General features: G+C 45.6%; 1 protein-coding gene across 11 annotated transcripts in view; it reads left to right on the forward strand.

Annotated features, from left to right (window-relative positions):
• The window catches only part of LOC147641769 (regulatory-associated protein of TOR 1-like), a 118,069-nt gene that overhangs the window by 41,996 nt on the left and 51,367 nt on the right, over window positions 1-24,706 (forward strand). For all 11 annotated transcript variants that reach the window (XR_015266042.1, XM_086799253.1, XM_086799272.1 and 8 more), the window contains 4 exons: window positions 4,224-4,378; window positions 4,468-4,612; window positions 4,733-4,808; window positions 5,057-5,158. Coding sequence is in view for 10 of the 11 variants with exons in the window: in XM_086799253.1 (XP_086655379.1) it covers window positions 4,224-4,378; window positions 4,468-4,612; window positions 4,733-4,808; window positions 5,057-5,158 (478 nt within the window). In the remaining variant the exon portion in view is untranslated. The remainder of the gene's footprint in view (window positions 1-4,223; window positions 4,379-4,467; window positions 4,613-4,732; window positions 4,809-5,056; window positions 5,159-24,706) is intronic.

The following is a 24,706-nucleotide window of genomic DNA, read 5'->3' on the forward strand; positions in this document are numbered from 1 at the left end:
GTGTGAGCCATGTGGCTGATGTACATTTTACATATAATATAAAACACCATTTCACGAAAGAGAGAGAGAGAGAGAGAGAGAGAGATTTTATTAACGTCTTCTAAAGGCCAAAAACCGGCCTATGAGACAAAACCTGTGTACATCATCACCATGTCTCAATGGACATCAAATGGATACAAAAGAAAAAAAAAGTACAAAGTACTCTATAATGTGGCGGTAAATCACATACAGGGCTTTGGTTAACTACTGTGGGGTGGGTGGGAGGGAGGGGGGGTAAATACATCCAATAAAGCAACTAGCTCCAATCGGTGCCAATGATTGGGGGTGTAGTATGCTATACATCGGGTTAGGGGCAAGATATCTCCCAATCTGTGCTAGATCAGTCTAGGGTCTGGCCTCTCTGCTATGTCTCCTCAAGATCTCATCAATCTGTGTCTGGTGGAGACTTGGGGGGCGAGGGCGAGGTGGACGGGGGCGTCTCCTGGATCGCAGCTGTCTCGCTTGGGCTGATGTCACTCCTCTACTAGTAGATGTAGAGATAGTGCGTCTCCGAGTGACCCGGGTTTGGATCGAAGGAGCTGTGGAGGATGTCCCACCACTGAGTGGTTGGAAGAAGGTAGTGATCCGTGTCTGAGATGTAGTATCCCTTTGTTGTGGGAGTTGTTGTAATAGCCGCTCTCTATGATGTCGTAACTCCATCAAAAATCCTCCCAAGCATCTCTGATCATGAAACTGCATAACTCTGCTAAGTGGACCAAATCCCTCGTTGAAGAGACAGTGGTATCTCCTCCGAATCTCATAGTATACTGGGCAATGGCAAACATAATGCTCCTCTATCTTCTCCTCTATGTGGCACAATTTGCAGATACGTGTTTCCCTCGGGGCTCCTGTAGCTCTCCTTGTCTCTATCTCTAGAGTGTGTGAAGATACCTGAAGCTGCCGAATAGTAGTGCGCATGCCATGAGACATATATACATCCATGTACCCCGGTCTCTGCACAAACCCATCCTCTGTGAGCTGTATGAAATGATCGTGGTGGTGCTGCCTCTTCACAGGAAGAGGCTGAGGAGGATCAATCCATGTATGATGTGTGTATAGCTATATCAGATCCTGACGTATCAATCGCTTCCTCTCCACATGGGAGAGTCTTATGGTCGGATGGTCCTCATCATACTGAAATGGAGGGAGCCTGTCCATACTCATACCATGTAGTGAAAACCACTGTAAAACCTTTGCATACCATGACTGTCGCCTTGATGTTGTTGCTCTGATGACTCTAGGGCTTGTCTTGGTAATCTATCTAGGTGCATGTGCCTAACCCGCTAAATAAATGTCACTGTCTGAAAGAGTGCCTCCACTAGCATGGAGGGAGAGAGAGAGTAAAACCGGTCTATGGACACATAAAGCGGTAATTCATTCACAAATAACCTGGACTTACTGAGACACACATTCACAGAATCCTCGCTCCCTCGCTCAACAACACATTGGCCCCGAAGTCCGGCGCCCCTTGCGGTATTTCTTTATTGTTAAAAGGTTGGAAATTACAAAGCACAAGTGCAACAAAGCACTCTACTTGCATCAGCTGAATTTTACAAATTCTAGGAGAAATTTGCCAGCATAACTGCAGTAAAACTGTTCCATAACATCTCAGAATGAATCCCAACTGACAGGCACACTTCCATAGGCATCAAGCTACCCAATGGAGTCCAAAACATCACAATTCAGCTTGCTGTAATTTTCTGCACAGGCCTGTTTTCAGCTCTGTTTTCAGCCCAAAATAACCCTTGTACTGTCCTCGAGGACTTTAGCAAAGTCCTACTGCATTTTGGCATCAACCGGGCAACATAACAGCCCAAAAACAGCACCTAAACAGTGCTGAAACAGCATTGTTTTGAAGAGGTTATTACCCTCTTCTGTCCCTGCTTTGGTGTAGGAACCAACTACACCTGTTCCTGTTCAAGGAGGCAACTAGCCTTTGCATATAAGCATGAAATTCACACAATTGTACCTGATTTTATCTGATGAAAGCATTTCCATAGTCTGCAAGAGAGAGAAAGAGAGAAAGAGGCGGTGGGGAGCAAGCTCAACCCTCAATTCTTGAGTTGTAGGGCAAGGGAGTGCACCACCATAGCTGTTTTTTTCTTGCAACAAAACCACACGATTCCTGCAAATATGCTCCTTTCCCAATTTCCCACGCTTCCCTCTTCTCAATGAGGAAAATGTACCAAAATTTGACACTTGGCACATTTTTAAGCCTTTTCCACATGCAATCTTCCAGGCTAAAAATCTCCTGACTGGTTCACATACTAACAACAGTCCTTTGCCAGCTTTTGGTCCCCTTGACATTCCGCACAAACTGACGCGAACACTTTTCAATTCCGACACTGTCAAAAATAGCAGTTCCCTAAATTTTAGGGATGATGTCATCTGCATTCCTTCTGGTCTCCTGACCATCTTTGACCACTATGGTCACTTCAGAATTTGCTTAGAATTCAAGATACATTCACATTTCGGTGGCGGCCACTTACTAGTGTAAACTGGCCTATACCCTCATTCAGTGGCCATGTCCTGGACACTGTCCTTCATCTTTCAGTGCCCATGTCTTGGACACTGTCATTCATCTTTCAGTGCCCATGTCCTGGACACTGTCCTTCATCTTTCAGTGCCCATGTCTTGGACACTGTCATTCATCTTTCAGTGCCCATGTCCTGGACACTGTCCATCTTTCAATGCCCATGTCCTGGACACTGTCCTTCATCTTTCAGTGCAGTTCTCAGGCTTAGCCAACCACTGGTCCAAAGTCCCACTGGCTGACCCATTCTGACATTGCAATGGCCCAAGCCCTTCCAAGAGATCCCGGGGGAAAACAACAGCAACCAAAGAGAAAGAAAAGAAAAATATATATTTATAAAGAAATGTAAATAAAGAAAACAACTGCAAAAAGTTTCACCTCCTGGTGACAGAGAGAGGGGTAGGAGTTGAGATTAGAGGGAGTGAGTGAATGCCATAACCTTCCAAGGAGTTGGGATTAGAGAGTGAGGATGCATTCACACGAGAGAGAGAGAGAGAGAGAGAGAGAGAGAGAGAGAGAGAGAGAGTTTGAAGGCCATTACCCTCTCCTCCATGGTGGGTCTCCATATGAGCTCCCCAGATTTGAAGATGCGCTCAACTCTCCCCGTTTCCACTTTGAGGCGTTGGGATGAAACCCGTATCTGGCAGCTAGCCAATCGCAATCCGCATGGCATGGGACATGTGAACACTTAAGTAGCCTGGCTGCTGCTGGATGAATCCATGGCATGAGAGAGAGAGAGAGAGAGAGAGAGAGAAAGCGTCTACTAAAGACCCAATGGGTCTATGAGACCAAAGTGATACAATAATGTCCATACCATATCTCATCATGGAATGGAAAACAAAATAGAAGGAAAACATAAACATAGCTCTCTCGTTGGGGTGATACAAAACTGTCCATGGAAACTCATCATGGAATACTAAGAACGTAGAAACATGAGAGCGGCATCAGCTCCGAGTAGATGGTATACCACTCTCCAAAATATCAAGCATGGGGCTAATGTGTATGGGTGAGACGTCTCCCTCAGCTATGTCACGTGGAAAGGTAGCTCGATGGCGGTGGAGCATGTCTTGGATCTGGAGGTGATGAGGTGATCGTGGACGACCAAGGGGGCGAGGGCGACGGGCACGCTGGAGTGCAGAGGCTCGGTCTGAGGTAACTCCTCTTGGTCGTGGTAGGTCCAAAGCAGCTCGTGGAGGGTCCACAAGATCCAATATGTCGGTGTCCTCAACCTCCTATGTCCGGAAGAAACTGGTGCTGGTTGGCTGGCGAGGGAGGGGGCAGGGTGGCTGTTGCCGAAGCTCTCTCCACAAGGTGTCCCTGTGTTTGTGGAGCTCAATGAGAGAGAGAGAGAGAGAGAGAGAGAGAGAGAGAGAGAGAGAGAGAGATGTCAGAGCACATAGTCTGTGCTATGCATGATGGAGTTGATGATTTGAAGATTTGTGAGGTGACTTTAAAGGAGCCAAGGTCACACTTTGGTTTTTTTCGAGTTTGGGAAATAACATGAACTTTTTATTTGTATATCAAGATATGGGCATTTTGATTATGTTGTGGTGGAGTTGTGTTTGTACAAGTGTGTTGGTTTTTTGTTGCATTATGAAGGCATATAGATGGGATTTTCTGTGCTTGATAGAATTGGTTGCATGCCACATAGGTTTTGCCCAAGATCATTGCTTCGAGATTCTCTCGATCCTGATCTTATTGACAAGATTCCAGGAAGGCAGAATGATCGCAAGACACCTTTAGGAGAGTTGAACTGGATTTTCACAGCCATTACAGACACTATTGCATGGAATGTCCTTCCAAGAGGTACAGCCTTGCAACAATCTTTTGTGAGGTTTCCATGGGTGTCACCCCTCATTGATAATGCTGCCTGAATTGGATTGCAACTTCTGCAGACCTGTTTCAGCGGCTGTTTCGTCAAGATCTTCTCGTTGCAAGTTTGTTTCGGAACTTTCTACTGGCTGAGAGGATTATGCGAGCAGCAAATTGCTCTCCTTTATCATATCCCCGCCTACCGCCTACCCATCAGCACCCCATGTGGTAAGCATAACATGCAGAAAGGAATGCTTTTTATTTTAGCAAAATGATGCTTCTCATCTTGGTTCTGGGTTACATTGAAACTACCAATAAATACAAGCTTTCTTTATGGTGTCTTTGTAGGCACGCTTGGGATATGGCCGCCGAGATCTGCCTTTCTCAGCTTCCTGCATTGTTGAATGACTCAGCTGAATTCAATGTACAGTGTTGATTTCTGCAAGATGTGGAAATGGCAAATAGTGGAATGATTCTTGCTTGGCATTTTCTGAACTCCATTGTAGAACCTGTGATTTGCATCTTTGAAAGTTCTGTGTTTGGAGTTAACATTATGAGATCAAGATGTGGGGGTGTGGGGTTGGAGGGTGTGTAACATTCTTGCACTTGTTCTTTGAAATCTTCAGTTTGGTATCTGTGACGTGTTTTTGACTCATATTGTCATGGTTGCAGCCAAGTCCCTTTTTCACTGAGCAATTAACAGCGTTCGAAGTATGGCTAGACCATGGAGCTGAAAGGAAAAAACCGCCAGAACAGCTGCCAATCGTTCTCCAGGTGATTATTAGCCTGATGCTAGTTCCTTTCTCTGGCAGTGTTTTTCTTCCTTTTAAGTTTTACCCAATGGGAACCTTGAATTGCATGATTCATGGTTAAAGTCCATTGATTTAATGAAGAAATTGGCCTTGGTAAATGACTGCATGGTACCCATGCAATTTGGTACAAAATATTCACCTATATATACTTGACTTGCCGTTCAATTTCTTTATTCTCCTTGGAGTTTGAGAACTCAAAAGTAAAACCTACTAGAGGCATTTGTTCCTTCGAAAAAAAGAATGTAATTTGTCTTTCCTGAGATTGCTTTGCATTTGTCAATTTTTAGTGAAGTAACGTTAATTTTACAAATGGAATTATGTATGCTTGATCTTGCTTTGCATTTGTTGATTTCCTTTCTTAGTGTGGAAAATATACTCGATCGATTTAGATAAACGTCATCATACAAATGCTTGTCCCTATCTGCAAAAGTACTAGTCACAAAATGTAAGAAACCACAACACATCTTACTAGAGTCTACTTACTCTAGTTGGTCCTTCACTTTGGTGTTTTTGGACTCTAGCCATGTCCCTCACGTTCAGCAGATTAAGAGTTTTAATAGCCAATGGTTATATTTTGTTTGCCTTCGTTTTTTTTTCTTTAGCCAAATTTGTAGAGTCCTAAATTTTGAGGTGGAAACAAATCTAGAGCTCTTTTGAGGGAAATTCTCTGTACTTAATTTACGTGAACAGCTAGGTAACCAGGCTGCTGGATGAATCCATTCTCAGTGAGCATGAGGAAGTGATCTCTGTAGAATTGCATCTTTGTTGGGAGCTTCGAAGGTGAGATCCATGTGCAATGGGTGTAGAGGGTGAGAAGATCTAACCGGATAACCCGGTTGGTATCCTCATGAGAGAGCCGAAAAAAAGGGCAAACTGTACTGAAGGGGTGGTAGGCGGTCCATGCGGAGCCCATATACTGGGAACCAAGTGGAAACTAAGGCATACCATACTCCAGGGTGGCCCTCAAGTTCTAGATGTCTCTAGGACTCCAAGGCAAGCATCGGGTACCTGTGGGGATCCATGTGACTGATGCGCATCGATGGAGGTATGTGATTGTTTGGAAGAGTGTATCCGCTGTCATCGGGGTTGCAACAAACTTTGTTTGGATAATCTGGTGTGGGACTGCTGGTTTGCTGCAGATCATAGGGGAAAACATCATGATTTGGGGCCTCTCAACTCGCCGCCAATCCTCATTGGATAAATCTGGCCCGAGAAGGTTGCTCCACACATCAAGGCTGGTGTGACGAGGGTGTCAAAAAGCCAACCCTTCATCCAGGGCTCTTGGAAATGTACTTGGAAACACTTGGGCTCAAAGAAGGCCAAGGTGGCATATCCCTGTGTCACTCTGGGATGTGCTGCAGGAAGCATGGGCCATTGAAAGTGACACCAAGGTAGACATAGTATGAGACAATCTCCACTGGATACCCTCTGGATGTGAAGGGGCGGGGAGTATTGAAGACCATTATCTTGGTTTTTCCAAGGTTAACAAAGAGGTCCCGTTGACTGGAGAAGTCGTGTAAGGCATCCAACTGTCTCTGAAGGGCCTTGTCTAAATCTGAGAAGAGGACAATGTCATTTGCATAAAGTAGTATGGGGATCAATATGCTTGCCTTTGTGGGACCAGCCCTGCCTAATTTGTAAGTGAAGCTCCAGATCTCATCAATGTAGTGAAAGAGTGCAGAGAGCGGAAGCAAAGGGGCACTAGAGTGTGCTGAATAGAGAGTGCAAGAGAGAGAGAGATATGGAGCAACTATGCTGAATATACTGAAGCAAAACAGTCCCAAGCAAGAGATAGAGATAGTCTCATAAGTGAGGGAGCAGAATATGTACAAGACTGAATGAAAAGTGAGAGGCCAACCCCACCTATTTATAGGTGAGGAGGGTTGGCCGACTGGAGTTGAGTAGCTCGCCGATTGGAAAAATACCAAATGGGCTAGGAAAAATCCCAGAAAAATATGTAAAATAGGGGTGGCCAGCCCACAATAGAGGGCCATGCAAAAGGGACCAAAAGGACACCAAAAATGGGCAGAAACTAGGGATGAATGTGCTAACACCCCCTCTCAACACCAGATGCTGAACATACTCTGAGAAGCAGAAGAAGTTGCCCTCTGTCAAAGACAAAAGAATGCAGCAACAACAGGTACCAAGAAAGCTCCACAAGCAGTCTCCACAGCAACTCAGCTACAAAAGCAACAGAACAAGCTGCCAGGTACATTGCTCCTCTAGAAGAAAACAACGATGTAGGTTGCGTCGTGCTGCTCCAAATATCGGTGCCAAACCCAAATGTAACACAGTGCCACAGAAATCCCTAGAAGCCTGTAGCTCCAAGAAGATAATACCCTCAAAAGAAATATAGTTCATCTGCTCTAACTCTGTACCAAGAGTAGCCAAATGTTGTACAATAGCACCCTCCTCGAAGGTCGGCATCGCCAGATGTAAGAACTCAACTGTCCCCTCTCAAAACTGATGTCGGTACTCCACAAGCCCAACCAAATCCAAATCCCAATCCTTCAATCCCTGGAAGTACCACTATACCCCAGGCACGGTCACACGGACACACCTGACCACAAACCAGAATCCTCACACAGAGTAAGGGAAATAGGAACATTCACAGTAGTGGTAACTTAAGTAGTAGTAGCCTCCTCAATAGCATCACACAACGTAGAAACAGGCTCCTCCATAGAAGGTGAAGGGACCAGCAAGACATCCTGGTCATTGGGTGTCGAAGAAAGAGTTGGAGGCGAAGCAATAGGAGAGTAATCCCCCACAGAAGCTATGAACAAAGATAGCCCATTGTCGTTCTCAAAAACATTACCAGAGATATCATCTTGGCAAGGAGAAGTATGCATAGAAACTGAAGGCAAGGCAACAGGAGAAACAAACTCCTTAGATGCAGTGAGCAAAGCTAGCCCACTATCCCTTGTTGCAGGAACATTGAAACTGGCCTTCAGAAATTTGACGGGCGGTGAAACAAACACTCGCACTCAAAACACTTCATCACCCATGGGGACCTGGAAAAGGAAACAAACAAGGGGAGCAAGAATGCTCCTGCAAAAATTACACGGACACCAATTGGCCCCAAAACGCAGTGGCGTCCCTTGCGGTATTTCTTTACTCGATCAAATTTGAGTACAAAGTACAACTTGTAGAATCCTCCACCAATAGGATCCCTTATAGTTTCACCCAAGACTTCCAAATAAGAACTCTGTTATCACAACATAGCATACCATAGAGAAGGCACACGTGTACAACACCTCCTTGCTTGAAAAGGTCTTCTCCATCTCTACCATGGATCCCTCAAACCCTTTCCCAAACAGCAGCAGGGCTATACCAAACCATATGTTCTTTCCTACAGTCACAGCTTGCATGTAACCTCGAGAAACTACAACCTTTTCACATGAATCCAAAGACATGCTTTCCACATGAAACCAAAGACCTGTATCCGATAAACCAAAGACCTGTATCCCATAAACCATAGGCCTGTTTCCTCGATTGCATAGAGGACTGTAGTGCTAGTTGTGGGAGGCGATCTTTGTCAAGCGTGTATACATGCTGAATATAAGTGATAGTTTGAAAAAGGGGATTTGTAACCAGTGGGGCCACCCCAAACTTTGCATGTAGAATGTCATGTGGTACAGATGGCTTACTCCTGATCATGCGTGACAACATCATCACCTGTAGCCACTATATGCTTCTCTATTGATCCATCCCTAGGCCTGGCCCCCAAAGGGCTGCACGATACATAGCCGTTGGTCGTACTAGAGTATCAAAGAGCCAACAATTAGTGCGGGGTTCTTGGAAATGTGCTTGGAAACACTGTCTCTCCATACGGGCTAGGGAGGCGTGCCCCCCTTGCAAATCAGTCAGTGGCAGTTGTGGTCATGCAAAACAAAGGGCCTGCAAAAGTGACTCCTAGATGCACATACTTCTGCACAATCTCCACTCGGCAATTTTGTATATGAAAAGAAAATCGTGAGACGACTGCATAAGATGTGTTGAAGACCGTAACCTTTTTTTTGCCCAAATTCACCGCAAGGTCTCTCTCCCTGCAAAATTTGGCCAACGCATCGGCTGAATCTGAGATCAAGACAATGTTGTCAGCATATAGCAATATGGGTCCTACTGTCTAAGCCAATGGTGAACCTCTACCTCTGAAACTATCCACAAATATTGCGATCTCATCAATGTATAGGCCAAAGAGTGTAGGTGAGAGTGGGCAGCCCTGGGTAACCCTAATAGTGCTACATATATCTCCCGAGGTCCCACCGGGTGCACATACTTGGTCGAGTACTGCCTCATATAGTGCCATCACACCCCATATAATCACATGTGAGAACTGGAGCTCCTGCAAGCGTCGTATTGTGGATGGGGACAATGGTGTTGGTAGTCCAGGAGGGTGGGAAGCACTTCACAAAGTGCTCTGTTAAAAAGATCGGCAAGAATGGGAGCCAATACGTTGTGCTCGTGGGTGAAATGATCTACGCGTAGATCCTCGTGATCTTTTGCTCTCCCATTATGCAGCTTTTTAAGAGCCCTAGTGACATTGGGGGAATAAAAGAGATAAGATGATGAGGGATGTGTGACATTTGTGGTATAGGCTGGTTTGGCACATCATATAGCTGTCGTTGTTAGGCAGAGAGAGAGAGAGAGAGAGAGAGAGAGAGAGAGAGAGAGAGAGAGAGAGATTTTATTAACGTCTTTTAAAGGCAAAAAACGGCCTATGAGACAAAACTTGTGTTCATCATTACCATGTCTTGTCATCAAATGGATACAAAAGGAAAAAAAAGTACAAAGTACGCTATAATGTGTGAGGTAAATCACATACAGGGCTCCGGTTAACTACTGTGCGGTGGGTGGGAGAGAGGGGGCTAAATACATCCAATAAAGCAACTAGCTCCAACCGGTGCCAATGACTGGGTGTAGGTTGTCATACATCGGGTTAGGGGCAAGATATCTCCCAATCTGTGCTAGATCAGTCTGGGGTCTGTCCTCTTTGCTATGTCTCCTCAAGATCTCATCAATCTGTGTGTGGTGGAGACCTGTGGGGTGAGGGCGAGGTGGATGGGGGCGTCTCCTGGATTGTAGCTCTCTCGCTCAGGCTGATGTCACTCCTCTACTAGTAGATGTCGAGATAGTGCGTCTCCGAGTGACCCGGGTTTGGACCGAAGGAGCTATGGAGGATGTCCCACCACTGAGTGGTTGGAAGAAGGTAGTGATCCGTGTCTGACATGTAGTATCCCTCTGTTGTGGGAGCTGCTGTAATAGCCGCTCTCTATGACGTTGAACTCCATCAAAAATCCCCCCAAGCATCTCTAATCATGAAACTGCATAACTCTGCCGAGTGGACCAAATCCCTCTCTGAAGAGACAATGGTATCTCCCCCGAATCTCATAGTATACTGGGCAATGGCAAACTTAATGCTCCTTTGTCTCCACCTCTATGTGTCACAATCTGCAGATACGTGTCTCCCTCGGGGCTCCTGTAGCTCTCCTTGTCTCTAGCTCTAGAGTGTGTGAAGATACCCGAAGCTGCCCAATAGTAGTGCGCATGGCATGAGACATATATACATCCATGTACCCCGGTCTGTTACAGGACTGAGTATTTTACCTCTTGGTCTTAAGCATTGTAATCATGTTTAAGCATTCACTAATCATGATTAATCCAGTAAATGCATGTGTGTAAGTTTGTACACGTGTGTGGATGCAGATACATGTTTGGTGTGTGTATGAGTACATGTTTGTTCATGCTCATTTGTATGTACATATGCATGTATATGTGTGTTTCTCTTACCTTGATGCAGGAGAAGCAACTGAGATACCTTGTGAGAAAGCCCAATCAGTAGTTGACATGTGGCCCAATCAACTGACACGTGGCCTAGCCACGTGGCACATATACTCGTGGCACACGTGGCGGATGCAGGCAATGGCACTTGGCCAGCTTGTGGAACACAACAAGCGCAGCATGGGCAGCCAGCAGCAGCGCAGCGTGGGCAGCCAGCAGAAGCGCGGCGTGGGCAGCAGCAGCAAAGTGCCAGTGGCTGCAAAGCATGCGCAAGAGCGAAAGCGCCGAGCAGCAAAAAGCAAGGCGACGGACAGAGCGCATGAGAAAAGCGCCGGACAGCCTAAAAGCGCATGTATTTTTTTTTAAATTATTTAAAAAAAAAGAAAAGAAAAGAAAAGATTTTTCCAAGGGGAAAAGCATAGCTTTCCCCCCAAATTTGTATAAATAAGAAGCCAAGGCCCTTGTATTTCACAACACACATCTTGGGTGAAAGCTTGAAGGAGATTTCCTCCCCGTGGATCAAGGAGGAATCTTCTCAGGAGTTGTACAAGGGCTCGCCGACTTTGAAGTATAAATAAATATCTGCGGGGGCGCCACGCTTTGGGACCAATTGGTCTTTTGTGCAGGAGCACTCTAGCTCCATTTAAATATTTTCTTTTCTTCCAAATTTATTCGAGTTCATAAAGTGATTAAAGTGTGATTAAGTGTGTTCACCGCCCGTCAAGTTTTCTAAAGGCCGGTTTCAAGGTTCCGTTGTCGGGACCATCGTCAACCTTTTCAAGAGTGCGAGCTTGTGGTCGACACATTTCATTCTATGGCTGGAACTAGTGCGGAAATGAAGGATTTATCTTCAGAAGAGGACGACTACTATTTTGATGAAGACGAGGAAAGTGAGCAAGAACTACCTTCCGATATGCCAGAGCTTGAAGATGATGATCCCACCTATGAAGCAAAGATGCAGAGTTTGATGGAGGAATTAATGGTACTCGCAAAGGACTCACGTTTTCCACGATACTTCAAAGTTGAATCCAAACCACGGAGGCAGGGGTCTGAGAAGAAAGCTAAGCCCCAACATTCGACTCCCATCCACCCAAATTTTTAGCCATCTTCTTCTTCTTTTTTCCCACCTATCCATGAAAACCCTTTCAATACTTCTCATCTTGGTTACTTTGGTGGAGGCTTTGTCTTTCATTCCATGACGGGTGTACCCAACATGGGTATGACTGAGAGCTATGGCATGCAACCAGGTATGCATGGAGGTATGTATAGAGGTATGCCAGAAGGTATGTATGGAACTTATGGTGGCAGTGGTAGAAGTGCTTTTGGTATGCCTGGTATGGGAGGTGGTATGATGGCCATGGAATCTAATGCTGTGGGCAATTCTTTTCTTAAACCACATCCCTATAATAATCTTGTTCAAGGCGAAAAGCCAAAAGATTATAAAGAGGGTGGTGTTGCAGTAAAGTTTGATACTTTTAGTGGTGCAAAGGATCGTTTGAAGGCCCTCACCTTCATTCAACAGATTGATGCAGCATTTTCGGGTGGTAATTTCACAGAGGCATCTAAGGTACGAAAGACAGCTTCTTGCCTAAAGGGTAATGCTTCTCAATAGTGGTCGACACTTCTTCATCAAGGAATAGCACCTAGCACTTGGGTGGAGTTCAAGCAAATCTTCTCTTCCTTATGGTTGACACCGACTTTTGAGGTGGATGTTATGACAACTTGGCATCGATTGGATTCCAGAGATTGTAACAGTCTGGAAGATCATAACAAGAAATTTTGGGATGCTCTGCTACCGGTCACATCCTTTAGGCCCGTGTCATTGGTTGAGCAGATATAGACTTACTGCTGTGGGTTACCCAAGGAGCTTCGAGATTATATCAAAACAAAGGTTATTAATATGACTCAGATGATAGAAAATGCTCAAACTAGATATGCTATGCTTACTGGTCAGATGTCAGGATTCAAAGATCAATGTCTCTTCTCCAAGAAAGCATCAAAGGAGTCGAAAGAGACCAAACCCTTTTACAACTCAATCAGGTGTTTAGGTGAGCAGATACATGGTTTTTGTCTGCCATGTGTAAAACTGCTTCCCATTAAATTTGGCTATCTCTTGTGCCGTACTCATGATTGATGATGTGAAGGGGGTCTTACTCTTGATCCAATTTCAAGATTCAAGGGCAGTGGCTACCCTTTTACAACTCAATCTGGTGTTTAGGTGATGATTACAACAGATTTATCATCATAAAATCACCAAAAATTACATTAAACCAAGGGTAACAAATCTGTACGGAATGGTTGGAGTATCAAACCATCTCCGAATTGCAATCTGAAGTTATAGGGATCTGTATCAGATACTTAATGGTTAATTTGAATCCTGAATTGTACCAAAAAATAGTGATTAATATTGATTAATCATTGATTAGTAAATTAATCCTCTGTTTTGTGTGTAGAAAACAGAGTAGTCCAGGTCTGAGGCCTTAGAGTTCAAATGAACTCAAATCCTTTCAAGGCCATCAATAGCAATCAGTCTAGTAGAGGATTAAGCCAAGAAACACAAGATTTGACCAAGCATTGAATGCTTAATCTCTGTTTTACCAAAGTCACCTGCAAATTTGATGAAGAGCTTGGATCTCACTGTAGACTTGATCAAATCAAAATCTGTCTTCACTTGTTTGTAGAGCACCCTTGAAAACTCCTAGGACCAAGAGGAATTAGAGCAATTTGATATGGAGCAGTAGAGATCTTATTTCTCCTTCAGAAATGTGGTGCCGGTGATTTAGCAAAAATTGGCAACTATGCTTGTTGGTTTGCGATTTTGTTTGAATGGGATGGACTGTGGGAGGCTTGGCTATGGTTGCCTATTCATATCTTTTTGAGGAGATAGTAGCGCCCATTCTTTATCGGCTGAGGTTACACCGATCATTGGGAAACTGCATATCAGTGTGCAGACTTACACGGACAGAGAGGATAACTTCTTCATTATGCCTTTGGAGGGTTGTGATGTTTTGTTGGGTATATCTTTGTGCCATTACGTTAAAGCGGTAGTAGATACTTTCAACAGGAAAATCTCTCTTACCAATAAGAATAAGGAACACACTCTTGATGTAAAGCTTAAAGGAGAATCTATTCCTGTTGTATTGGCTTCGGCCATTTCTCGTCTAATAAAGAAACATCTTTCTGTTTACTTATTGTTTGTTAAAGAGAATCAGGATACTTATTGTTTGTTAAAGAGAATCAGGATACCACGGATTCTAACTTATTTGAGTTGGATAAGAAAAGATTGGATTTTTTCAAAGGTTTTCAAGATTGTTTTTTAGAGGCTTTGCTAGGGGAATTGCCGCCTGCCAAGCTTGAGGATCATGGGATTGATTTGATTCCTGGAAGTTCACCACCGAATAAGCCACCCTATAGGGTGAGTGCAGCCCAACAAGAAGAGATTATGGGCCAAGTGCGTGATCTGTTGGACAAAGAGTTGATTCAGCCGAGCTCTTTACCCTATTGTTCACCAGTGCTTTCAGTACAAAAGAAGGATGGTTCTTGGCGGATGTGCACTGGATAAAGAATTGGCCGGATTTGCAGACCATACATGATGTGAGAAGTTTCTTAGGACTTTGTTCATATTACAGGAGGTTTATCCGATTCTTTGCAGAGATAGCTTCACCTTTACGTCACCTGACCAAGAAAGATGTAAAATTCCGATGGACAGTAAAAGAAGTGAAAGTTTTCAACAAGCTTAAGGAAAAGCTAACCACTGGTCCAGTCTTGGTTTTACCAGATCTTCATAAACCTTTTATGGTACAGTGTGATGCATGCAGGAATAGCATTAGAGCTGTTGTTATGCAGGAGGGACATGTTATTACTTATGAGAGTAGAATCATCATGAACTTGATGATATGCGAGAACAGTATGCTCATGACTCAGATTTTGAGCGGATTTTTGATCATTTGACTGAAGGAGAGTGAGTTGATCATTATTCTCTCAAGGAAGGATTCTTGATGATGCATGACAAATTGTGTGTCACATCTCAGCTGAGACAGAAGGTTTTGACAGAATGCCATGCTCCGCCTTATGCAGGCCATCGTGGTATTGGGGCTATAGTGAAGGCTTTGGAGGCATTCTTTTATTGGCCTACTATGCGCAGGGATGTTGATGCTTTTGTTCGTGATTGTATCATTTGTCAGAAGGTGAAGTATGACCATCAAAAGACGCCTGGGTTACTTCATCCCTTGCCTGTTCCAGATAGACCGTGGGAGAGTATTGCTATGGATTTTATCTTCGACCTTCCTAGGACAAAGAGTGGGAATGATGGCATCTGGCTATCATAGATTGTTTCAGCAAACAAGCTCACTTCATTCCAATCAGGAAGAAAATTAATGCAGAGGAAATGGTGAGGATATTTTTGACGAATATTTTCAAATACCATGGGATGCCCACATCTATTGTCAGTGATCGAGATCCTTGAATGACGAGTTTATTTTGGAGAGCATTGTTCGAGAACATGAAGACTTCGTTGAAGTTCTCATCGTCTTTTCATCCACAAACAGTTGGGCAATCGGAATTTGCCAACTCAGTTGTATTGGATCTTCTAAAGTGTTATGTTTCGGATCATAAGGAACAATGGGAAAAGTATCTTCCTTTGGTGGAGTTTGCTTACAACAACACCATTCACACTTCGACAGGAAAGGCACCTTTCGAGATTGTGGAAGGTGCCGATCCTACATACAAAAGATAAGATCTTCGAGGTAGATCGTTTTGTGGAGAATATGGATGAGGCTTACAAGAAGGTCAAGGTGGCTCTTCAAAGGACTCAAGTGAAACATAGGAAAGCAGCAAACCTACACCGTCGATCATTGGTTTTTGATTTGGGTGATTGGGTGCTTTTGAGATTTGAGAAGGCTAGACTCGGGAAAATGAAGGGTAAACAGAGCTTATATCCTAAATTGAGTATGGGGTACTAAGGGCCTTTTCAGGTGATTGAGAAGATGTGTGATGTTTCCTACCGTCTTCAGTTACCGGATCACTGGAAGATTCATAATGCATTACATGTGAGTCTTCTTAGACCTTTCAGAGGTGCGATGCCTTATAGATCAAGTTGATGAGCCCCAACCAGAGGTAGAAGAACTTCATGAGATTCTACAACGAGAACAGATTTTGGCACATAAAGAAAGAAAAGTGAGAGGGAAAGTTTCACGTCGATATCTGGTGAAGTTTGTGAAATATTCACCTATGGATTCAAAGTGGATGGAGGAGGGTGACTTGGTAGATTCACCAAGGATACTACAACTTTACCTCGAGGCTTTTGGTTTGGAGCCTACCTTAGAAAGTGCTTCAACGGGTTTAGCTATGGATTCTGGAGTACTACCTGTTACTCAAGAGGGGGGGTGACTCCGCTCCTTTGTCACAGAGTTCATTTGGATGAGATCTGGAAGACACTTGGTGTTCTTATCATCACACCCGAGATACTGTCCTGACAGTATATCTCCCTATGGGATTTCTATGATATGTGTGTACTAGTCACACGGTTTGATTGATGGATATACGAATATCTTCAGAGAATGGGGATGCCTATTCTAGACTTCCGTTTGATATGCATCAGTGTTTACTCATGTACATGATGTACTGCTGATTGTGGGTCCTATGGGATGGCCATGAACAGAGCAGGCAAAGCATCCAGGGAGACATGACTATTCACGAGGTGGATGCTCTTGATTTATGTTATGTTTTGTTTTAGTTGGCGGGACATAGTTTTCTCGTTGCTTTCCTAGGTTCTGTTTCAGTTGGCAGATCCTTTGAATGAACAATCGAGGACGATTGCTTTGTTTTAAGAGGAGGGTATGTTACAAGACTGAGTATTTTACCTCTTGGTCTTAAGCATTGTAATCATGTTTTAAGCATGTTTAAGCATTCACTAATCATGATTAATCCAGTAAATGCATGTGTGTAAGTTTGTACACGTGTGTGGATGCAGATACATGTTTGGTGTGTGTATGAGTACTCATTTGTATGTACATATGCATGTATATGTGTGTTTCTCTTACCTTGATGCAAGAGAAGCAACTGAGATACCTTGTGGGAAATCCCAATCAGTAGTTGACACGTGGCCTAGTCAACAACTGACACGTGGCCTAGCCACGTGGCACATGTACTCGTAGCACACGTCAGCAGCAGCGCTGCACGGGCAGCCAGCAGAAGTGCAGTGTGGGCAGCAGCAGCAAAGTGCCGGCGGCAGCAAAGCATGCGCAAGAGCGAAAGCGCCGAGCAGCAAAAAGCAAGGCGACGGACATAGCGCATGAGAAAAGTGCCGGACAGCCTAAAAGCGCATGAATTTTTTTTCTTATTATTTCAAAAAAGAAAAGAAAAGAAGAGAAAAGAAAAGCTACTCGATGGTTTTTGGGTAAAAGCCTCCCTAGTAGATTTTTCCAAGGGGAAAAGCATAGCTTTTCCCCCCAAATTTGTATAAATAAGAAGCCAAGGATCTTGTATTCCACAACACACATCTTGGGTGAAAGCTTGAAGGAGATCTCCCCGTGGATCAAGGAGGAATCTTCTCAGGAGTTGTACAAGGGCTACGCCGACTTTGAAGTATAAATAAATACCTGCGGGGGTGCCATGCTTTGGGGCCAATTGGTCTCTTGTGTAGGAGCACTCTAGCTCCATTTAAATATTTTCTTTTCTTCCAAATTTATTCCAGTTCATAAAGTGATTAAAGTGTGATTAAGTGTGTTCACCGCCCGTCAAGTTTTCTAAAGGCCGGTTTCACGGTCTCTGCACAAACCTATCCTTTGTGAGTTGTAAGTAATGATCATGGTAGTGCTGCCTCTTCATAGGAAAAGGCTGTGGAGGATCAATCCATGCATGACGTGTGTATAGCTGTATCAAACCCTGACATATCAATTGGTTCCTCTCCACCTGAGAGAGTCTCATGGTCGCATGGTCCTCATCATATTGAAACGGAGGGAGCCTGTCCATACTCATCCTATGAGAGAGAGAGAGAGAGAGAGAGAGAGAGAGAGAGAGAGAGAGAGAGAGATGAAATGAAATGAAATGTTATATTAACGTCTTCAAAAGGCCATAATGACCTATGAGACCAAAAGTTACATCATGGTGGATCTGATACAATGTCTGGATAAAAAAACCGAGAAAATGAAAAATAAAGATGATACTACCGGCACCTAGAAAATGAAACTGGAACTGGAATATAGCGAGGGGGGGGGGGGGTACGCTATGGAGGTGAGTGGAGTATAGTGAGGGGATACAATATCATGTGGGACGGAGGGGTACACTATGGAGGTGCCTCCATCTCATAATATGTGCCGCATCGGACACTGACGGATCTCCTCAATATCCTCTGTGGTCAGCACCCTGACTGGGTGTCCCGCATGCCTCGCAAGAATAATCCGAATCTGCCGCTGCAACCTCCGTCTATGCTGGGATGCCCCCCTCCGTAGTCGTGGGCGTCTGGACCACCCAAGCTCAATCGCACGATCAATCAGTGTACCCCTGGTGTGGGCGGTATCCATGTCCTGCTGCTGCTGTGGTCCATCTGGCGCAGTGATGGCTCAACTAAAGAAATCTGTAATGTGCCTCTGAGTCTGGCTCTCTGTGCGCCTAAGCAGGTTATCTCTATGTCTCCGCAGCTCAAGCAAGAACAATCCCAAACACCTCTGGTCCTGGTACCCCATGACTCTGGAAAGTGGTCCAAAACCCTCTCTGAATAAACAGTGGAAACGACCACGTATCTCATAGTATGCAGAACAATGGCATATATAATGCAGCTCTTGTCTCTGGCTCCCCATGGCATACTCGGCATATCCTGGCCTCAGCTGGTATACCTCTATATCGGCCCATCTCAATCTCAAGCTGGTGTGAGTGAGGATGTGCGAATATGACCAATAGCACATCGTACTGCATGAGACAAGTGTACATCCATGTAACTGGGTCTGATCACAAAACCATCTGCTGTGAGCTGAAGAAAATGCTCTCTGTAGAAAGCCATCTTCGTGCCCAGCTCCTCGGTCGACTGTATCCATGTCCTCCTAATGTCCAGCTGAACTAAATCCTGACGGATGAGTCTGGTAATCTCTGTCCGTGTGAGAGAGAGAGAGGGTGCCTCCAGAGAATACTGGAAGGGAGGCAATCTGTCCATGCTAAAACCATGTGCCTGGAACCAAGATGTCATCTGTCCATACCAACAAGCCGTGTCTCCCTGTAAAGCTAACTGTCGGGAGGACTCCAGGGCGAGGCGTGCATATCTGTCTCGGGGGAGATCCCACAAGCCATGTATGTAGGAGACTGATCTCGTAAGAGCCTCAATCACCAGAGGGGCAGCCGCCACCTCTGCTCGAATAATCTCATGAGGTACCACGGCCTTGGCTCTAATAATCCTAGCAATCATAGATACCAAAGGCCTCTCCATACCTCTCCACCCGCCTGCGCTGTGATGGCCCACTGAAGGTCCCCATATCTGCACTCCATAAAGCATAGCTGATGTCACTAGTGTCAAAAAGCCAAAGTTTCGTTCGAGGTTCCTGAAACTGAACCTGCGAACACATCCTCTCCAAACCACCCAGGGCTGCATGTGCTCTAGTCAATCTAGTCTCTGCTGCTCTCCTCATCGAAAACACTGGCCCACTGAATACTACCCCAAGATATGTATATGCATCTGTATACTCCACAATCTCTTGCCCATATGTAAATGTGGAAGCTGATCGCCTAACCCACTGTGGCGTGGTGTTAAACACCATAACCTTGGTTTTGCCAAGGTTGACAGACAATCCACTATCATGTGCAAACTCATGTAAAGCATCCAGATGACGCTGCATACCCTCAGGGGAATCAGAGATCAACACAATATCATCAGCATATAACAATAGTGGGATCCATGTACCTGCTAGCTGGGCTCCTCTGTCCCCCAATCTCTCAATGTAGTCAGAAGCCTCATCCACATACATACCAAACAGTGAAGGAGATAACGGGCAACCTTGCTTCACTCCTATAGTGGAGTGAACCAAAGTAGAGACCCCCTCTGGGGTGCGTACCTGTCCTGCACAACTGATCTATATAAAGCCATAATCCCCCATATGAGCTCTGTGGGTACCCCCATCTCCTGTAATCGCCTCATCAATCTGGCTCTGGGCACTGTATCAAATGCTTTGTGGAAGTCCACAAAGCTACAATAAATCCGTCGCCCATGCGACCTGCCCTCCTCAATAATGGCCCGGAGAGTCAAGATGTGGTCAAGAGTAGAGAAACCTCTCCTGAACCCTGCATGTCCCTCTGCTCGAATGCCAACTCTCTCTGCCCATCTACTCAACTGCTGCTCAAGAATGGATGCATACAATCGTGCTAGTGTGTGACCAATCATAATAGTGCGATAATTCCCTGGTTCCATAGGGTCCCCTGACTTGAAGATAGGCACGATGGTGGACCTACTCCAAGTCTCGGGTAAGCCTTCGCACATAGCACGATTGAACATCACTGCTAGAAGCTCTGCCAGCATGTCTCTCGCATGAATAAAGTGCTCAGCGACCAATCCATCATGATCATATGCTCTCCCAGTCTTCATCCTATCAATGGCCTTCCTTACCATCTCTGCGGTAAAGAAAGTACATGTCTGTGGGCATGGTGCTGGCGGGTCAGGAAAAGGTGTCTGTCCAGGAACTGTATATAGAGATGCTGCATAACTACCCCAGACCTCTGTAGAAGTGATGGCCAAAGCAGGGGAGGACTCATGAAACAGACGCCAAGCCTCCCTCGAATCCTGGCTCAAGAACAGCTGGTATAATCCCTGCTCTAGCTGAGCAAGGCCGGCCCGCTTCTTCCTTCGCACAAGACGTCGGAAGGCAATACGTGACTGTCGGTGAGTAGTGACTCCCAAAGCAACCTCCCGCTGCAGTCGGGCTCTGGTCTCTCTGCACTCCTCATCATACCAGCTGTTCTGGGGCATACATCTAGAACGCTGTCTCTGTCCAGGCTGAGTATGTGGATATGCCTCTCTCGCTGCATTATGTAATGTCTCTGTCAGTATATAGGTCAACTCCTCCAAAGGTCTCCCTGGCTCCTCTGTGTACAGACGTTTATAAATCCCATCTGTGTAGACAGCATCAGTCTCTGAGGTAAAAGTGTATCGAGTGTGATCTGCCCCTCGTGTCCTCTGAGCTGTGGTGAAGTGAAAAAAGATAGTCAATGTCAACAATGCATGATCCACTACTACCCCAATGGGCCGAGATCCAACTATGAAGTCCTCAATGCATGAAACAAAGCTGGGCATAGCCATAACATAATCCACTGTGCTAGCACCATGTCTATGTGGAAAGCAAGTAAATCCAGCTGCTGACGGAAACCTCTGCAAGCCATTAAGTATGGCCAACCCATGTGCAGTCCCCATATCTACCAAATATCTCCTATACTCTGTGCACTCCACATCCTGTGAGCGTCTGTCTAATCCCATATCCAGAGTGTCCAGCTCTCTCAGCATCTCCTCCGAGGTATCATAAAAGGCTGTCTGGCGGTTGCCCGTCCGGGCATTAAAGTCCCCTAACAGGATGATGTCTCCATCCCTAGAGAACTCCCATATGTCATCATCTAGCACAGAGAAAGGAGACTGTCCTCTAGGTGCTGCATATGTCGATGTACGAGGAGCAAAATAGCATATGGCAATATACAGGAATCTGCCTGTGTCGGCCCTCAGTCTCACCCACATATATCTGGCCTGATCATCTCTCCGAATGATGTGTATAAGCGGTTGCAGCTCCTCCCTGAAAAGAACTGCCACCCCTCCTGATCCTCTACTACTGTGTACCGATCTCGTCCCTACTCTGCAAGCTGTCTCCCATCTGTATCCTGTCACCTGTGGCATCATCTGACCAGGAGCCTGGTGAGTCTCCGAGTAGAAGACTATATCTCTATCTCTAAAGCTGTCCTCAAAGGCACCTACATCAAGTCTGAGGGATCCATTGCAGTTCCAGGCTGCCAGCTTTAATTTGGTCCCATAGGTCTCGCACCGTCATGTAGAGCGTCGCTCCACGATGACCACCCTCCCTTCTCTATAAAATGCTATCTTTCCCTTTTCTCTTGCCGCTCTAATCTCTGGCATAACTTCCTTCATATGTGCGAGCTGTGAAAGAGTAAGATCATCACCAAGAAAAATGCCTGTATTCTTTAAAGTGGGTCGTCTCTTCAAGAACTCCTTCTTCGCCTCAATAGAGGGGAAGCGAAGTATGAGAGCTCTTTCCTTTGTTGTTTCCACGTTGCCTCCGCTTTTTTTGCCCACTCTCCAAGCTTTTGCGTGTGCCGGACTGTCAATCCCCATCAACACCATAAGCTCTTTCACCTCCTCTTCAACTTTATCCGTGTCTTTAAGGTCGGTAATCCTCACATGCAAAGCACGTGTACGTCTTCGTTGTTCCTCTTCCAAAGTCATGTTAATGATTGTAGGTGTAGGGGTTGTTATTTCCTTACCTTTACCCTTCTTGGCGACCTCTATCCACTTCTCCGCTTCATCCATCTTCTTTTGCGTCTTGGTGATGACTTCCACCCATGAGGAAGTCTTTGCTTCATGTTGCTTCTCTTCTTCCTAATTGCCCGTACTTGTTCTTTGATAACCTTGAGCTCTTCTATCATTGATGGCTGAATTTACCTTCTTCAAGTCCACCATTTGCCTTGGCCTCTGCAAGCTCCCTCTGAAGAGCTGAAATTATGCCTTTGAGCGTGTTGACTTCCCCGTGAAGGTCTTTGACTTCCGCTGAGAGGTCCTCCTTCTCCTCTTTCCACCGCTTACCCTCATTGAATACCATTTGGAGAAAGTTGGCTTTCTCCTTCCACCATCCCTCCATCTCTGCCTTCCATTCCTTCATTTCCTTTTCCACATTTGTTATCCTCTTGTTTGTGACCATAAAGGTCGCCTTCATCGGGTTGCGCAAGGGGGAAGCCATTGAAGAAGCGAGAGAGAGAGAGTTATGCTGCTGCCTTGGGGGTCTGAGCAAGGGTGGGTGTGGAAAGGGGCCCGGACAGCCTAACGGATAGATAGACTGGCCATTGCCAGCAGAACTGTGCGGCGTACAGGGCAGGCAGGGGCGAAATGCCCGGACAGCCTAACGGATAGATAGACTGGCCATTGCCAGCAGAACTGTGTGGCGTACAGGGCAGGCAGGGGCGAAATGGGAGAGGCATGGCAGAGGCGAAATGGGAAGAAGCGAACTGGGCACAGGGGCAAAATGGGAGAGGCGAAAGGGGAAGCGAACTGGGCAGAGGCGAAATGCGAACTGGGCAGGGGCGAACTGGGAGAGGCGAAAGGGGAAGCGAACTGGGCAGAGGCGAAATGGGAAGAAGCGAACTGGGCACATGGGCGAAATGGGAGAGAGGCGGGGCAGAGGCGAAATTGGAAGAAGTGAACTTGGCACAGGGGCGAAATGGGAGAGGCGAAAGGGGAAGCGAACTTGGCACAGGGGCAAAAGAGAGAGAGAGAGAGAGAGAGGGGGGGGGGGCGCAGGCGGGCAGCGAAGAGAGAGCGAGGGAGAAGATACGCAGGCGGGCAGCGAACAGAGAGAGGCGAACAGCGAGGGGGGGGGAGGGGCGCAGGCGGGCAGCGAAGAGAGGCGGGGAAATGCTAATCAATACACTTAAATACACTAAGATTTGATGGACACATGCTCAATACAAGAAGTAATTTGCTGAATTGACAAGAGACACACAATGAGCCGAAGCGACTGGCCCCTCCTTCAAATAAAGTATATTGATCTTGGGAGAATCAAGTACATAGTGTCATGGGCATTTCTGAGTAGATTTCCATACCAATGCATATGAATGCAGTATTGTAAACAAGTGTTTGTCGATGTAGACTTGCAACTCACACTACCTCTGAAGTGCCCATGTTCCCTACCATGTGCTCTCTATTGTTCCACTAACACATGGTAGCAACAATCTGCAAGAGAGCACGTAGGACAAGAGAACACTACACAGGATATGTGATCTTGTGATCCGGTTCCTCCCTCCTGCTACTTGCTTCCATATTTAAGCATAAAAGCTTACCAATTGTAAGTAGAGTCAATGACAGCGGAAGTCTTTGCGATGGAAGTCCATGGAGTGATGAGATCTTCTTTTTGCCGCATTTCTTCGCGACAAAAGTCTTCAAGAGGATGAAGGGAACCCTCGGAAAGCTTCCCCTATGGTTCAACTTGAGAAAGGAGGGCTGAAATTAGGGTTTTCAGTAAAAAGATCAGAAATTACAGCAATAAAGAGAGCTGTTTTGTTGAATTTCAATCATTGGGAGTGTGTAGGAGAGTGATTAGCACCCAGAAACACTCTTGGAAGCTTGAGAAACACCTTAGCAAGCTTGGATATGGACTTGGAAGGAGAAAGCGCAGAAAATACAGCCCAAATGCCCTCATGAAGGAGGCGCCAATCTCTAGAGAGAGGAGGAGGAGTGAGGTGGTGAGTTGTCTAGTGTAGGTGGCAGGCAGGTGCTTTGTGGAGCAAGCTAGAGTGGACACATGGCTGGTTACTCCCTTTGTACAAAGGGGATAAGGTCTAGGCGGTGGACATTGGGTTTTGTCCACCTTGGGACATCGGTGTGTGTGAACAAAGGGTTGGTCATAATTTATAAGTGAGTTTTGGTCGCCCAAAACTTAATGAAGTGTGTACAAACTCACTTATAAATTAGTACTAACTCCTAAGGCTAGGATTATGACCAATACTTACCACCTGTCACATGCCACATAACCATGTC

Source organism: Cibotium barometz, chromosome 1 (genome assembly GCF_041138505.1).
Source record: "Cibotium barometz isolate CiBa-2024 chromosome 1, ASM4113850v1, whole genome shotgun sequence".
Classification (NCBI taxonomy): domain Eukaryota; kingdom Viridiplantae; phylum Streptophyta; class Polypodiopsida; order Cyatheales; family Cibotiaceae; genus Cibotium; species Cibotium barometz.